Source organism: Athalia rosae, chromosome 1 (assembly GCF_917208135.1).
Source record: "Athalia rosae chromosome 1, iyAthRosa1.1, whole genome shotgun sequence".
Classification (NCBI taxonomy): Eukaryota; Metazoa; Arthropoda; class Insecta; order Hymenoptera; family Athaliidae; genus Athalia; species Athalia rosae.
The window spans coordinates 26,448,172-26,465,195 of NC_064026.1; the positions used below are offsets into that span (position 1 = coordinate 26,448,172).

Below are 17,024 nucleotides of genomic sequence, written 5' to 3' on the forward strand. Positions count from 1 at the left end.
CCATATTGACCGGCAAATAGCGATTACCAAATTAAGGGAATATATTTTTTGTTCTCCATTCTCTGCTCTCTTCCCGATAGAAACGTGCGTCGTTCGCAAAACTCTTGGCGAATCGCGTGTAAAATAATTTCAGGAATGAGAATCGATGACAAGCCGAAGTAAATTGAGACTTGTATAGCGTGAAATTTGGCAGCTTCGAGATCCGTAGAGCGTAGATGGGTATACCGTTATTTGCGAGGGTGGGATCGCTACTTGGCGTTGGTTTGGCCCGCTTGCGAGAAGCAGATGCAAATTACGGTGTTCGGGGTGTATTCATTCGGTATTCATCCCGGAGGCACGGGAAAATGCACATAACGGGTTGTGGTCACCCGCACCATAGAAATGTGGGTTATGTGGTCGAAAGAGCAAAAATTTGTATACATGGGAAAAAGATGACGCTCTGAAAAGGAACGGGGATGGGAATTGGGAGTTTTCTATGCTCGGTGGGACAGCTTTTTCCTACGTCCAGTGAGAGAACTAAATTTGGCGTGATCATGGGAGAGCGATATAATAAGAAGACGCTGTCTTTCTCTATTGTACCCTCCAACTTTACAAATTCATCGTGTTGCTAAATTCTACGCGAATTGTAGAAATGAGCAGTTATTTTTTCCACCAATTCTCCCATAAACCTTCATTGGTAAAACTTTTCCGCTTGAACACGACAACGTAAAGTTGTGGATGAGAACAATCTGCTGAATTTGATATAGAAATAACATAGATAAGCGCAGCCAGAAAAAAAAAAAACCGGAAAACTTTCGGTCAATGTGATTTTTACGCAATTGCGCTACAGCAGTCAAATATGATACCCGTACTTTCTCTAGCTTGTCAGGATGGCCCTTGATTTTCGAAACGGGGAGTTGCGTAGAGACTATATTTTGTGGCTGCGGGATGAGGGTTTGCTGGATCATAACAGTGCAATAAATAAAGATTGACGCCATTAGCGAGGTCGACGAGTTCGCATGGGCCTTCGAAAAGGAGTTGCGAATGAGAATCGCGTCGCATATGGGTACCAGAATGTGAAATGTGTCGGGAACCATCAATATTCGGTGACAGCAAGCTGGATTTCTAATTCTAGGATGCGAATTCGCAAATTTCACTCACAAGTACGACTGCTGCAACCCTTTGACCAAATTTATGACACGCTTTACGCAAATTCGGTTGGACGTACATCCAATACCTCTATACCGTAAGACCTCAAAGACTGAGGCCATAAATCTGAGAAACAAAGGATTGAAATATTACAGAAGTAGCTAAAGGGTTGAAATTTTGAAAGAGATTTTGCGCCGGGCGCCCCGCAAGCTTTTGGTAGCAAAATTTTGAAATCACCTAACTAAACCTAACCATTCGTAAGAGAACGTTAAACTCAATCCTAGCACCGGTACTTCTATAGCCAACTTTCGCGTTTCACCGACGGAATTAACGTTCGGGCAACTAACTGGATTTTCAAAAATCCTGCATGGCTTTACACCGTGGGACGTCTCCGAAGATTACCACCGCACTTGCAACGGTACGTTAATCGTATTCGCTTGTCAATCGAACCTTGGGTGATCTAAGTGGTGCACTCGCTTCTAAATTTCCGACGATATTGTACGGACTTAGGAATAAATTGGAAAAATGAGTCAGACCCACACACGTACTTTGGATAACGGACCAACAATACAAAAAAAAACACCTTAATACTCATACATCTGCCGAATGATCAACGGCTGAGCAGAAGAGTAGTGAAAATATTACACTACGAGATTTACAATTAGATATATCTGAAGATGACCCATATCGGGGGGGTGCATCGCTCCGAAATCCTACGGACGGCCCAATTTTGAAAATTGGCGAAAGCAGACGGAACCAGGGACGCGTGCCGAGGGTCAGCCTCCCACCACCTCCACCTGAGACCCCGTTTGGACGGTCACTCGCCGGTCCCCCACCAAAAGGCCCCTCCCCCGAATATCTTGCAAGGGTTGCGGAGTATATAAGCGAAAGTACACCCTTTCGAGTCATAACCGATTTTGATGTTCGCCGAATGACCGTGAATTTTCTTCACGTTTTTTTTCTGATATTGCCGCCAGTCCTTGTGAGCAGGAGAACGTTATACCGATTGGATTGATCGTCCCAAAAGTGTTGTGATTGTCGTCAGTGAGATCAGTGTGACCTTGGATTTTCTTCTATTAGGTGAGTTTAAGAATTAGTGAGTTTCAAGCTCTTGTTTTTGATACACTTAAGTTATGACGTGCAGCCTCGTCGCTTTCACGAATCTCCGGATTATTTTACATTTTCTATGGGGACGATTCCCACTAGTTGGAATGAATGAAAGATTAGAGAAAATACGGAGATTGCCGCACATCAAATACAAAAAGTTCGCGCTACATATGCAGACCTTCCTTTGCACAAAACCGTTGATATTTGTGTTGGAAAATAGAATTGTGATCTATGTCAAAACATTTATTTGATCTAAGTGCGTCCCGAAAAAAGACAGTTCCTAACTCCCTACAATTTTATTTAAAAAAAAAAAATCAGTTCTGGTGTAGTTTTGATAAGGCGGGCATTTACCACATACCTAGTAAAATATGATTACGTGTAAAAAAATTCTTTTCGTCGTCAACGAAACAATATTAGGTACTAATAATTCGACGTGTCTCGATTTGACTCGCACAAAAATGAGAAAACAACTAGTTTCGCATTATGTGGATGATTTTTGTTTTGTTTGCGTCGCAATATCATTTTGATTCAAAGGCAAGAGATATTTGCTATATTTGACAAGTAACACCATCCTATCAGTCAGATTAGTTAGTCAAACTCAAAGATGCATCCAATAAAGTAAGACACTGCATTAGAAACATTTAATCTACCGTAAATTCACGCATTTCGTCGATATGTTCTCGTCCTGGCGTATTGCTATAAAAGAGCAGAATTTAAGACAATACTTTTATTTCTAGATACCAGATGAGAAAAATGGACTCGCGGGTAAACACAACGTTTCCGATGATGGAAAATCTTCAACCACTGGACTTCACGGCGTCCCCAACTTACGAGGGACAAGAACTAAAGCGAGAAACGGAAGCTGAAGCCGAACCACCAGTTTTGGATCTCTCCTGCAAACGTTACTCATCTCAAGGTACCGTGGACTATTCGGAGAGAATCGCGGCGCACCCTTCAACGGATGAAAATGTGAACCCTGATCACTACATCGATACCGAGAGAAAAAGCCCGTTTGAAGGCCGCTCTTATATGGTTACACCACCCTCAGAAGGCGATTCTCCAAGAAAAACTAAATACGAACCGATTTACAATCAGATCAACTCTACCACCAGTGATTTATCAATGCCCGTCTACCCCGTCGTACCTTTACGCATGACTGCTACATTAACTGCGTCTCCAAACCAAGTTTCAACAGGATTAGCTGGCCTGGTTGGCCAGAGCCATCAGATTCTGCAAAACCAACCAGCTGGAGTTCAAATGCAGACACCTGATCACCACAGAATTGGGATAGTCAGTACCCCGACTCAATCACCAGAAATGGCTAAAAAAGTTCCAAGGCCATTTAAAGCATATCCTAAGGATCCTTTGTCTCTAACTATGGGAACGACTGAGCTGATCTGTGATCAAACGTCAAATGAAGCCTATTCAGAGTTCAGAAAGAGAATGCTCGAGTCAGTGAAAAAGACAAACGAAGGAACCAACATCAAGATGAGAAGAACCACAAAGAGCCCTGGTCTCCCCACTAGCACTATGGATGAGAAGGATGCTGCCTACTGGGAGAGAAGGCGGAAAAACAATGAAGCAGCTAAAAGGTCCAGGGATGCCAGACGGGCCAAAGAAGATGAAATTGCTATCAGAGCAGCTTTTCTTGAGCAGGAAAATATCAAGTTAAAGTATGAATTGGTTGCATTAAGGAATGAAACTGCAAAACTTAGATGCATGGTATATTCAAACTGAGATGAAAATTCTGATGAAATACGCCAGATATCATCTTACTTTGGGTCCATGGAATTCTGGCTGGATGAGAGGTTTGAAAGTTGAATTGGATATGTGATACTTGCGAGATATATGCGCACAAATGGTGCAGACTTTGACGGTTTATGTATTGATAGCCAGTTGCGTTTGGTTACGGTAATGTTGTTCCTAATTAAGTTCTAAAAATGCGAGCGTTAAAATCAAACAGAAATAATATTTTGCCAATGTTTATCAGTTGGAGATGGCCTACCAACTCATGACTTGGCATAGTCAATAGAATATTAAGTATAATTTTAAGAAAAGTTACGATGTACATATTAATTTTAGATGCAGGATAGAAGGTATTGCTAGAATGGCATACGGTAGTTCAGTTGTAAATATAAAGACAGTTGCAATATTTAAGATATATTTATAATAAAGATACCAACTTTTAATGAAAACAGCATTTAATTTATTCAGTTGCATTTTCCTTGAAACATTGCTCAACCAGTTCGTAAAATGGTCAATCAAATACCAAGATTTGTGCAGTGTTGAAACGAATTATTCATTTTCAATCCGAAGTATTAATTCGATTTGAAAAAAAAAAAAAATAATTATTATTTACAATTCGCATGAACGCGATATCTTCCATGATTGATTTGGACAAGGAAACAAGAGCTTACATCTAAATCAATCAGGCAATGCTTCAGCTAAGTCCATCATGCAACCATTATTCAAAACATCTTTCTCAATGCCATCGGTTTTTGTAAGTAACTTTGAGTAGGACTTCACTTGTCTAGGAACAAAACAAAGAGCTGACCTGAGTGTTGGAGGCGGAGGGGTTTCGACGTTGCTTGAAGTTGGTTCGGTAGGAACATTTTTGGTGTGGGGGTAGGCCATCTTCTCGGAATAAAATGTCCTAGACTTCTGATTTTTGTTCAAACGAGTAACTGATTTTTTTTGTTTGGGTAACTGTGTACCTCCATCAACTTCCATCTGATTTCCTGAGTCTCCTTTATCCTTGCGCCGACTTGTTTGGTCAAACCGAAAATTCTTAGGGTATTGATGCACTGTAATACAGTGCTCTTTTCTTTCAGCCAAAGTTTTCAATTTCACATCGCATTCAGAAACATAACATTGATACTGAAATTTGAATTCTGTTATAGTAAAAGTTTCAGGTCCAGAAATTATGAAAGTAAAATCTAATTTGGATTGTAGAGAATGTCAGAAAGTTTTTATATGTATACCATGGGCTGTCGCTCTGCAAGAACTTTAAAGAAGCTATCATGGGTTTCTTGTACATGGATGTCTAAGAGCCTGGCACTTGGTCTACATTTTTTGCATTCCAAACAAATGTATCTGTGGGATCCATTGTAATGTGTCTCAAAATCTATAAGGGTCTGGAAAGTTGCAGTGCATCCAGGTACATTGCATGAGAATTCCTTGATTCTGAAATTGCAAAACGATAAGATAATTAGTATGAATTTTTCTACTATTCAGGAAAAAGCCGAACTCTAAATGAGTATCTAAATATGACAGAATATCGATAGAAAAAACTTGTTTCAGTTTGGTACTAACGCTTCGTGGCACAATTCTTCGTCATCGACAATTGTTACTCCCTTACGCGTAAAAATTTTACAAGTCTTGAGAGCCTCATCAAAGAAAGGATCATGGGGTGATCGTTGGCCGACACCGATGTCACGTAAAAATTCGTCCATGTCAGAAAACTTGAGAGCAGGTTGAGAGTTCATTTGAGAAGCAGTTGCAACCGCGTAACAATCATTCGTAACCTCACGACTTATCCAAATAAACACTTGTCATATGATAGCGTATGACAGCCGACACTGGCGGCAGCACCTACTAGCTTTTACGGCGCGGGAGGCGAATTGAAATCAAATTTTGTACGACGGATTTCAAGTCTTCCAAAAAAATGGAATTCATTGTACGAGCCAACGTTGGAGGAAAGGTGATTCTGAATGAATTGCAATACAAAACACAAGTTATAATATTTATTATACATCAAAGCTTGCATAGCATCATGCTTTTCAGTAATCAAGATAGTAGTAATCTCTGTTCCGAAGAGTACACAGGGCGCCATGACTTACCGCATACATATCTGCACACATTATTCTATGAATAATCTTAACAATATCTAGCATTAATTACTAACAATAAGCTATGCGCAACATTGATATCTGATTTTTGCTGTAGATTTTAATTTGTTTTCTTCGAGTTAAAAGTATTGTTTCAATACTTATGAATCAAATAAAAATGTGGCTAGATTGAATTCAGTGCTCATTACCCTGATACTCTAAAGTACAGAGATAGAGAATATTCCCTTAAGTAGTTATATCGATGCCGAGCACTTGCTCTATTCATCTAAAGTCGTTGCAGTGGGGAAGGGGCAAAATGTATCAACCATCACACAATGCTTTTATCTTCCTGTTCAATAAAATATAAATCTCACGCGAATAAAGTTCCACTTTGCAGGGAATTTAAAAAATTAAACCGCATGCAACTTTAAATGTCTAATATCACCCCGCGCCATCATTATTTTATTGTTCGGTGTCAGACGTGACTAATTGTAAGTATATTATTTATATCTTGAATAGGTGGGTGGTAATTTTTAACAATTATTTGATCAGATAAAAGCATAATACAAGCCTTGATCTGACTCTCTGGAATAGCTTCGGGAATATTAAAGTATGTGGCCAAATTAAAGAAAGTTTTTTTTACTTAAATGCCATGGTACGACAAATTTCGTAATCGTGCAGTGTATCATCTCGTGAGTGAATCTGCTCTACGCAATGAATAAAATGATTTAGCTGCCCAATAAATTAATAGTTACGATTAATAGTTAACAAATATACATAGCACACGGCCAGTCTCAAAGTCGTTATTCGTATAGAAAAAAGTAAGAATCTCGTAACATAGTTACGAATAAAAGCTTCATTGCATCATCATTTCAAAACCTTGAAATCATGTGCATCCAAAATTACAACGCACTTTGGAAAATTTGAGTTAACACAATGCCTGTGCTTAACAGGCTATATTTTGGAACACAATGCAGGAGAAGATAAGTAGGCGATGAATTTAATCGGATGTAATTTAAAAAAAAAATGATTATAGTGCGGGTTAATGTGTGTAATATACTTATAACGAAATGATATTATCGTGCATACATGCAGAATGGCGCAAAAGAAGAGCTCGCATATTTCGCATGACATTTAGTACAGCAAAGAGAGCACAAACAAGTAAACTTGTGCAGCTGATTCTTCGCTGGATCTCGAAAGAGTTAATTCTTGTCTTTGTTGGGCTGTATAGTTTAAATGCATAGTTTAGTCAACAATAGATTTTTCATAGGCTAAGGAGCCTAGTGTGCATACATGAAGGAACATTTCTATGCATAATAAATTTAGTTGTTAAATTTATGATAAACAACTTGGATATTGGAATAGACAGACAGGAGTGATTTGCTTGCTGACTACCTTCCATTCTTTATTTATGTCACCTGAAATTATTAGAGCTATAACTGCTAACAGTTTTCCGATTTCACCATTCTGTGTGTGCGATTTGTAACTCAGATAAATATATTTAATAAATTAGTAGGTAATTACACGGCAAAATAGTCTACCAACGTTGCAATCTTTTTTATATATTCATTTTAATGCTCTAAAAAACCCACGCATAGTGTAGAAAAAATCGCGATCACGAATTGTTACGGATTTTATTAGTATATGAAACTATATCTTGCTGCATGATTAATTATATCGATTAATGGTCAACAACTCCTACAAGTTGAAGAACTGATGCGGATCATATGAATGAGCATCCGAATGACATTCTAAAAAATTGTGGTCTTCAAATTTATCCATATTAAAATTAGCATTATTCTGCATGATGAGAACAAGAACTGATAGACATTTTTGCCTGGTAACCAACGTAGTATGAACGCTCAATTATTCGAAAAATACGCCCATACAAGCCTTAAAATCTCGTATCTTGTTAAAAGCAGCTGGAATGTGCTGTGAAACCGAATGATGCAGGGGTTGTAGACATCAGGCAACATTTCAGGAAAAATATTGTCGAGTCCGTGGCCTCCATTCAATTCTTCGTTTCATGTCCTGTGCGAAGTACGATCCTCATTATTGAGCACGAACAATGTGCTTACGATCCTGAAACAAGAGCAAATCGTACTATCTACCAAAAATCGATATGAACTACACATTAAAATTCAGATGTGAACTGAGGAATGTTCTTTACGCTCAAACAAAGATTACACAAGAATTTGCCAACAGTCATGGTGCTCGAAAGCAAATTCGAATATTTTAAAGTGGCGTCAATTGATTTTAGATTAAATGAACTTGGTTGAAATACGAAATGGAACTATCTATTACGCTGGATTTACAAAATATGACACTGTGCGATAAATCTGAATGAAGGATTTAAAATCATTCAATTAAATGTATTCTTCAATCATCTGCTAAAAACACACCAAGTCTATAAAACAACAAACATCTAGATGATTATGGAAAACACATGGTGAGATTATTAGATGGGTCCTGCAGCTTAAAAATAAATTAGCACTAAACATTAGACAAGCCAAGCAAGGAACTGCACACGCCCCATCGTGTAATTTTTATTTACAGAATTCACGAGTCTGTTATTTAATTTCAATGTGAAATGTTTCGATTCTTGGCCTTTTATTACATTCAACTTTAATAGTAGCTGCATGATTTTTACGTCAGGTCAAGAATTAGCAGTAGTCTGTGAGCGACTGCAAGATATTTTCAAATAATTAAATCATTTTCTTGTTTCTGGATTCACTGGCAATTCACACCAATGGTAGGAATCTAAAGAAAAACAAGTTGCAAATATTTGTGGTATCAAAGAGAAAAAATCTTATATCATTTTGAAGAGGGCAGCGTTGGATTTGAGCATGTGCAAAGTTTAGTTGAACAAACACATCAGCTATTCTTGTGTTTTTACGTGCTGAATCAAGATGAGACTCTATTACAGTCAATAACAAATGATTACAAGAAAATGTCGTCGATTATAGGCTACATGTTCTTTATGTGTAATAAATTGCCCCTGCATTTTACTATGTGCAAACATTCAAAAATGAGAATGGAGAGAATAAACTACCATTACGCACCTGTTGATTCAAAGTACATTCCATCTGGTTATCTCAGATTTGATGTTCTGCTGCCGTCCGTACCTAAGCCCCAGGCCCGCGGTATTCAAATCAAAGCGAGAAATGACAACGTAGTTGTACATAAGACTCAGAGTCAGTAACAATAAGTGAGCAGCGATCTCAAACTTTTACGTTAAGCAGACAAATTCAAATGAAATATGAGACCACCTGACAAATGGTAGAAGAAGTCCGGCATTTTTGTGAATATTTGTAATAACCGCATTTATCTTCGGATTACTTTCGAATTCGAAGAATATCAACACGTGCACAAAGAATTATCTGAATGAAGGTTCGAATCGCATATAAAGAACTATTCTACCTCACTTCAGTATGTGATAGAAATTCCGTATCAATATCATAAAGAGTGCATTTTCATTGATGAGTAATAATAAATCACTGATGTGAAATAATTTATTTATTTGTTAAAGTATCAAGGCACTACCATTCACTGTTTGTAGTATTCCTACAATAACTATTCGTTAAACTCTTGAAACAATCAATCTGAACTTCAAAATTGAATCCTATCTAGCAATAAAGTTAAATATTTAATATTATTCCGTAATAAACTTAGTCACTTTGCCTAAAAAAAAACTAAAAAAAAAAAACAATACAGGGTCCCTCGAATCAAAGTTCAAATTTTGTAAATAATTTGAACATATTAACATTCTGCGCGATCTGTATGCGTTAACGGTTAATTTTTCTGCATGACATGATAACGAGTATTTGCAATAGATTAGGCACTAATTATCAGGTATGTATATTTCTGTATCTCTTGGCATTTGACGCCACCATGGGCCACGTTTCGTAACAATGTATCTTTCGATTCTCACATAATGTTCTTATTAGCTACAAACTATTGGGGAGAAAAAACATCTGGTCTCAATTTGAGACACTCGTTATAATGTGGTATTTCAGACAATATAGTATCAAGGTATTTGAGCTGAAATTTCATTGTGAAATACGTCACATGCATAAGATTGAAAACGCGAAGTAAGGAGTACAAAAGTGAAATGACTGATGTGAATAATAATAATAATATATATATAAATTTATAACAAGCTAAAATCTTTGTAAACTGTGAATACTATGATCACGAAAATATTTAGTGCATCTGAGAATATAATAATTGTAAATATGACTGACTTTATCGTCGTATCTTGCTGGCAGTATTCAAAAAAAGTATTGTTTTGAATACCGTGTTTTAAAAATCGTCTTTGCGCATCTATACAAAAGTATATAGTTAGGCAAAGCAAATGTTATTATAAATCATTCGATAAAAATAGGGTTAAAATGGTTAATTTATAAATTGAAATATGTATCTGTTTGGAAAAAATATTCACTAAACGTTCAACAAGGAAGACTACCGTCATATTTGTTGGGACCTGATTGCACACAATTCATAACGTGAACACGTTGATACCTGAAGAAATGCTCGACCCAAACACGAAACAGATTTGACAGAACATCATTAGCTGTTTCGTCGTAACGCTGCTCGAACTTCGTTATGTCATATATCTTCAACGTATTCTGAACACAATTATCCACTATGGCGATTCTATATTCTAAATTCAACCCACGAGCTTCTCAACCTGAAATTAATGAGAACCTATAACAATGGATATAGTTTACGTAAATTTTTCCCGTCTGAAAGAATTATTTGGCCAATACTTCAATGATACCAAATGCTAATGCGATTTTTCAATGCTGTATCTTGACACCAAATCCTGATGGTGAATTCTCCACCTTTTTTTGGAAAAGAATAGTTACTGGATAGAAAATTACTAAGCGTGAAGAGCTGGAGAAGTTACTAAAAATGGAGCTATGCATTCAGAAAGACTTCTTCGCCATAGTGGAGTCAGCATCAATATTTTCGACTATGAAGAACGAACAATCTATAGCAGCGATAGCTGAAATACCCCTAACTTAACAGAGGAACAAACAACAGACCAATCAAACATTCAAAAACAACGTCCTACGTGGAAGAATGAATTCCAAAAACATTGAATAGTTTGGTTTTGAGTCCTGGTTTATTTGGGCTAGCATCTTGATGGCCAGACTGTTCTCCGTGCAGCACCCCTTGTACCAGCGGCAGCGAGGTCTGTGATTGAGTGCCGAGTCGTCGAATCGATGATTCGGGCCGGACAACGAAAAAAACAAAAAAGACAGAAGAAAAAGGATAGTAGACGACTAATGGTGTGCTACTGCATGCGGTGCGAATAATATTTAAAGAACATATCTAACATGGACTCACCTCGTCATGTGGTTCATGTTCACTGTTTGCTAAGCTTGAACGAGAACCTCGCCTTGTTGATCCTTTCTCATCTCCCAGGATCTGAGCGACTTTTGCTTGCTTCACTAAGTCGAGCGCCTGGTAAAAAAAAGTAATAACGAATCATGAGTACTGAAGTATGTGAAATGATTCGTACAATGGCAACAAAGTATATAAGGTCATAATGGATGCAAGCAACAGTTTTAAATAAGGTTTGAAAGTTTATAGAGGGAAGAATGCTAATATAACAAGTCTGAAACACTGTACATGAAAATAACCATTCAAGAGGTCTGGCAAGATACTGTTTTTTGTCATGTCCAAGTACTTAATATCACTTCAGTATTCAACCATACCAAATGAATAAAATTATTGGCAAATCAACCTGCGATTTGAATCGCTTGTCCTTATAAAATCGCTCGTTCGACTCACCTGCTGAACGTGCGGCTTGTAATGTAAGTACGAATTCATTAATAATACAATTACACTGATAATAGTTCAGCTCGATAAAATGTTAGTCATGATACATTTATTTGAATTCTCAACTGTAGGATTGTTCAAATCTGGATAGTCTAATCCGACTTTGCATTCAAATTTGGAAGCTTTATTCTGTACAGCAGTATTCGATTGATAATTTAAGTCAACTACCTCTTTTCTCGATCTCATCGCACAGTCTTCAAGCGTTTCGGCAGCCTCATATTTTCCCTGTCGTCGATAAAGTGCTCCTAAATTTTTAAGCGTTGTGGTAACTGTAGGCGAATCAACTTTTGCAGCTTTATGCCAACCACCATATTCACCATACGGCGCATTTTCTTTATTTCTATGCTTATTTTCTTCGCGCTCTTCCGCCACCTTAAACGACATCGACATAATACATTAATAACATAATCCCTCACAGATGCGCAAGCGTTACCATGTCCCAATTACATGGAAAGATTTTCATCTAATTAAAAACTCAGAACACCAGAAATACACACCTGCCAAATGGGTTTGTTGTCACCGTCAATGGCTCCAAATTCTCGTTCATGAGCTCTAGTTAAGACTTGTTTGTAGAGAACTTCTGCTTCTTTATATTTGCCTTGTTTTAGATAACAAGAAGCAAGATTATTCTTCGTCTTCGCGACATTTGGATCATCCGGACCTAATTTTGATTCGTAAATTACTAAGGCGCGTTGATAGTAACGTTCAACCTATAAAGAAAAGTTATTTTCATTTATGACCACTTCATGATGGTGGCAACAGGAAAAGTATGACAATCTAGTACAATGATTGTGAATGGACTGTCGAAAGCATGCAAGAAATGATACACGAAGTACTAGTTGACAATGAGCATCAATTTTCAAGGCACCTATACTGGATTTTGCGAACATCCAATTCTCAAACGAATGCTATTGGAAGAGCATTTTGCATACCAGAAATAACGAAAGATAAGAAGTATCAGTACCTCCTCATATTTGCCCTGGTTCTGACATAACAAAGCCAAGTTGTTTAATTGTTTAGCAACATCTGGATGTTCTCTGCCCAGAACCTTCTCCCGAATTTCTAATGCCCGTTTACACAATGGCTCTGCCTCCTTATATTTTCCACGTTTTCCGTATAACACGGCCAGATTGTTTAATGTCGCAGCAACAGCAGGATGATTTTCTCCAAGGGTTTTCTCACGGATAGCCAAAGCGTCGTTGAGAAGATTTGCTGCCTCTTTGTATTTGTTTTGATCTCTGTAAACTAAGGCTAGGATATTCAACATTGTTGCAACGTCAGGGTGATCATGACCAGATGTTTTCTCAAGGTCTTCCAAGGCCTGTTTGCACAAGGGAACTGCTACTTCATATCGCCCTTGACTTGCGTATTGGATAACAAGATTGTGCAGAGTTCGTAGACGTGCTGGTATTTCATATCCAGCGTTGACTTGTTGAGCAAATTGAGACGGTGGAGTTGGTGTCATCGCTGAAAGAAGAAATCGAAATGTTGTTACAAAATTTCAGGCATTTCATGTTTGCTATAAATTCGAAACCAAATGCTTCTATTTTTTATTATGATTGAAAGATCATTTTGCACTGGAATATTTTGAGTCAATGCTTTTTTCATTCAAATGGTATGACGAGTGAACATTAGACTTTAAAAGGAGCTCACTTCGCTCATCGTTGTCATCATCTGGGAATAGATCAACGACTGGATCATCTTTGGGTCTATCCTTTGTGTTTTCATCATCCGCTGGTGGATCAGGATCATATTGTCTTATGCTAGCCATGAAGTTCAGATGCCGTTTTTCTTCTTCCAGCTGTGCAACCTGATGATCAAAATTAAGTATAAGGTAGTGGTTGCAGAAGTTTAAAGATTCCTGAACAGATAACTCATATAATTTTCCTATCTCGTTTGCATTCGGATGTTAAAGTAATCGTTTTTAATATGTACTGGAGTGGCTCAAGAACTGTGATTCACAAGATTAGTGAAACTGTACCTCACGCAACTAGCAAGATGTTTACAATATCTGTATCACGAATATTGTGAATATTCAAGACTTGTTGATTTCATTCGAAGTTTTCAACACCAACGAATAAATAGAGGCATGCGAGAATCATTAGAGAACTGTAATCTGGTCAATCTTCTGACGATTCAACCAGATTTGCTGAGCCATCATTCTTAGTATAAAATAAATAGAACTTGTTACTTGACCGTTATCATGATGAAGGCATGAAAAAAAGGTTGTAGTTGGTAATTTAGATAAAAGAAGAAAAAAAAAATCAAATTAACATAGCAGGTATCGACCTAAAAAGTTCATGATTTTGATTCCATAGAAGAGAACAATTCAGCCTGTTATATCAAACCACACATGTCCGAATTCACATCTTATGAGAAATAGTACAAGATTCCTACCGCTTGTTCGCTGCCCTGTAATTTCTGTTGAGTTCCCGCCAACTCGTCTCTGAGCCATGCATTTTCCTGACACAATCGTCTCACTTGAGTCCTCAGCTTTTGCTTCTCTGCTTCGACCATTTGCAGGTGACTTGCCAAGGCCATCATGACCTGTGCCTCGCCAAGGCCTAGTTCAATCATTTCAATATTCCTCGATATCAAGCTGGCCTTGTCCCTTGCAGCAGGTGCATCCTGGGATTCTAGGCCCTTAAGAAGACCTCCGTGCTCGCAGCGCAGGGCCTCCAATCCCTGAGCTACGGTGCGAGCACCAGCTACTATCTCTTCCTGCGTCATGGCTGTCATTCTGCCAATGTGTTCGATTTTTTTACTGTAAGTAGAAAGAATCAAATAAATCATCCAAAAAATACCTCCAAGTTTCCCATTTCTGGGACTAGAAAATTATGAGTTTCTACTACTAGAAATCTAAAAAATAAAAGCTCTAATAATGCCCAATGTGGGCCGTTTCTAACAGATAATTCTTATTTTAAGCAACATCACATTTTCGACGATTGAATGAACGAGATCGATAAGTATAATATGTAAAAAATTGGGAAGCACTTTTTGTTCACGGTAAAGTACGTCGTTCTGTGATGGGAGTCGCTATCTTTTTTTGCATGATATCAAGTTCAAGGTAGTTTCACTCATATGGAGATGATTCATTGGAACAGGTGGACAGGATAATTCTTTCATAGTGAACAAAAATACCAGAGAAAAGTCAAATAAAACGATTATAATGATCACGTCACGAACGCAATCGGGAAAAAATCGAGGCCACATAAAATTCATTACACGTGGTAAGATACGTTCGTTTATCAATCCTTTTTTCATTTCGTTTGGTTATTACTCCCAAATTTCTGGGCGTAAGGTAGGTCATATAACAGGTTTTACCCAAGCTTATATTATAATAGTGTAGTACGGGACGCGTTGAGAAACGCGTTTTTAAACCTCCTGGCTGACAATGAGATCAGACATAACACCTGATCCCTAAACCGGAATAGAATAATAATAGCACCTGTAAAAACGAGAAGGGGAAGTTTATATGGTATCCTTCTTTCGGAAATAGGACCGCCGCAAGATGCGGCCGGCATTTATGCGCGACAGCAACGTACTAGGAAAGCGCTGTTCTATGAAGAATCGATAAAAAACGACGCCGTGTCCGTTGGAATGGTTGAATATTTTAGGTAGGCCTAGATAAACGTAGTTTTTTGCTACTTTTAGACGTCACAGAAACACCGAATAATCTAAAGCAATCATTTAACTTAAAATTAGTCAGATACGAACTTACCCCATGTCAGGGCCGCGCGTGAACAGAAGTTAAAGTATAAGGGCTCAATACTTCAGCGCACGCGTATCGTGAATCGATTCAATGCGACATGACAATGTAGATAGTGCTCATTCAACAGCTAAATTAAAAAAACTAATTGAATAAAAGTTAGCAGACTGTAGAATTTCAACAATCGCAGCTGAAAATTTTTATAATATGCCAGGTAATCCTAATTTAGCGTCGCGAGAAAGTCAAAGAGGGCCGATGACTGTGGCAATTCTCTAACACCGATTAGACCAATTGAAAACCTTGACCGTACGTATATCTGCTGAAATCAGGACGAAATGAATGATTTATCAGAGTTGGCATACTGGATGTGAAGTTTATAAAATAGGAGAAAAGGAAGACGTTCGGTTCGCCGCGATGGTATAGAGATTTTATGGGATGATGCAAATGACTTAATTACATAAACATATTTATCGAAGACACGTGATAAAGCATTTGAACAGAATCCCGAATGTGCAGCGAAACTAGTCTTTCTAAAGCTCTAACCCGAAGCCATGCGGTAAAATCTCGATTGCGGTAAAGTCTGTCTTGCTTTGATCATTTCATTGCACACCACGAAGACAGCAAAAAATGTTGCATAAGTCCAAACAAACGTGGTTCATGTAGATTTGATAATATGAATTTGATTGCATGCTAGTGTATCCGGCGAATTATCGCGTCAATATAGGCGAAGGGTGTCTGATAACGATTTCACATTATCAATACTTGAACGTTGTATCAACGATTCGTAGACAGACATTAATTATATACAACATTTGGAGTGTGAACCTACTGATAATTGTACAAAACGAGTTGAATTGCCTTATTTAGTAACAGGAAGAAAACGAAGTTTAAGTATATAACAGGATTTAAATGGGGCGAATCTACGATGAAATGATTCTCTTTTCAGATCACATAACTTCATAAACATAACGACGATGATTACTCACATTCTATAAGCGTTCAGCGTTTTTGACATATCTGTTCTACCCATCAGTAATGAAGATACTATGATATTCTTTGAACCTACCTAATTTCTAATTCCTTATCAAAAATGGACTATACATGCATTAGAATACAATATGTATGCTAGAATAATTCTGTGACATTCACGAAAGATCTATTGTCACATTTCTCACTCGGAATACTATCGGTTTTTTAAAAAATATCGTACAAAAAATTATTTTTTTCTTATATCATGACGTAAGTAGAAAAATATAATATTTGTTTATCAATTCGTTATTCCACGAGGGGTGCGTTCCTCGTCGCGTTTTGCTGTATTACTGAGGGTTCCCCGTGCTTCCTACCCCCGAGGGTAGCGCCATTTCTCCGCAAATCGGAGGTTGACTTCAAAACGCCTGCGTGGATAA

The 17,024-nt window shown here is 37.7% G+C and overlaps 3 protein-coding genes across 10 annotated transcripts; 1 reads left to right on the forward strand and 2 right to left on the reverse strand.

Annotated features, from left to right (window-relative positions):
* The first annotated feature begins 2,636 nt into the window (after positions 1-2,636).
* Positions 2,637-4,369, forward strand: LOC105685138. The gene has a single exon (XM_048657715.1). The coding sequence runs from the start codon at positions 2,980-2,982 to the stop codon at positions 3,970-3,972; it is 993 nt and encodes a 330-aa protein (XP_048513672.1). The 5' UTR covers positions 2,637-2,979; the 3' UTR covers positions 3,973-4,369.
* A 10-nt stretch (positions 4,370-4,379) lies between these two features.
* LOC105685162 (zinc finger protein 511) lies at positions 4,380-5,865 on the reverse strand. Its single transcript, XM_012399020.3, has 3 exons — positions 5,548-5,865; positions 5,217-5,418; positions 4,380-5,112 (listed from the first exon to the last, which is right to left on the reverse strand). Exons 1-3 carry the CDS (start codon positions 5,718-5,720, stop codon positions 4,660-4,662), a joined length of 828 nt encoding a protein of 275 aa, XP_012254443.2. The 5' UTR covers positions 5,721-5,865; the 3' UTR covers positions 4,380-4,659.
* Positions 5,866-5,963: 98 nt separating this feature from the next.
* LOC105685233 (kinesin light chain) lies at positions 5,964-16,791 on the reverse strand. Of its 8 annotated transcripts, XM_012399170.3 has the most exons (10): positions 16,605-16,789; positions 14,307-14,673; positions 13,563-13,719; positions 12,874-13,376; positions 12,407-12,619; positions 12,078-12,281; positions 11,862-11,876; positions 11,415-11,531; positions 9,125-9,187; positions 5,964-8,144 (listed from the first exon to the last, which is right to left on the reverse strand). In XM_012399170.3, the coding sequence occupies exons 1-9, from the start codon at positions 16,646-16,648 to the stop codon at positions 9,158-9,160; spliced, it is 1,650 nt and encodes a 549-aa protein (XP_012254593.2). In that variant the 5' UTR covers positions 16,649-16,789; the 3' UTR covers positions 5,964-8,144; positions 9,125-9,157. The 8 variants fall into 8 exon arrangements, with proteins under 8 accessions (XP_012254593.2, XP_012254592.2, XP_048513640.1 ...); XM_012399169.3 differs by lacking the exon at positions 9,125-9,187 and having other exon boundaries at positions 16,605-16,788; XM_048657647.1 differs by lacking the exons at positions 5,964-8,144; positions 9,125-9,187 and adding an exon at positions 9,561-11,317 and having other exon boundaries at positions 16,605-16,791.
* Between the last annotated feature and the right edge of the window lie 233 nt (positions 16,792-17,024).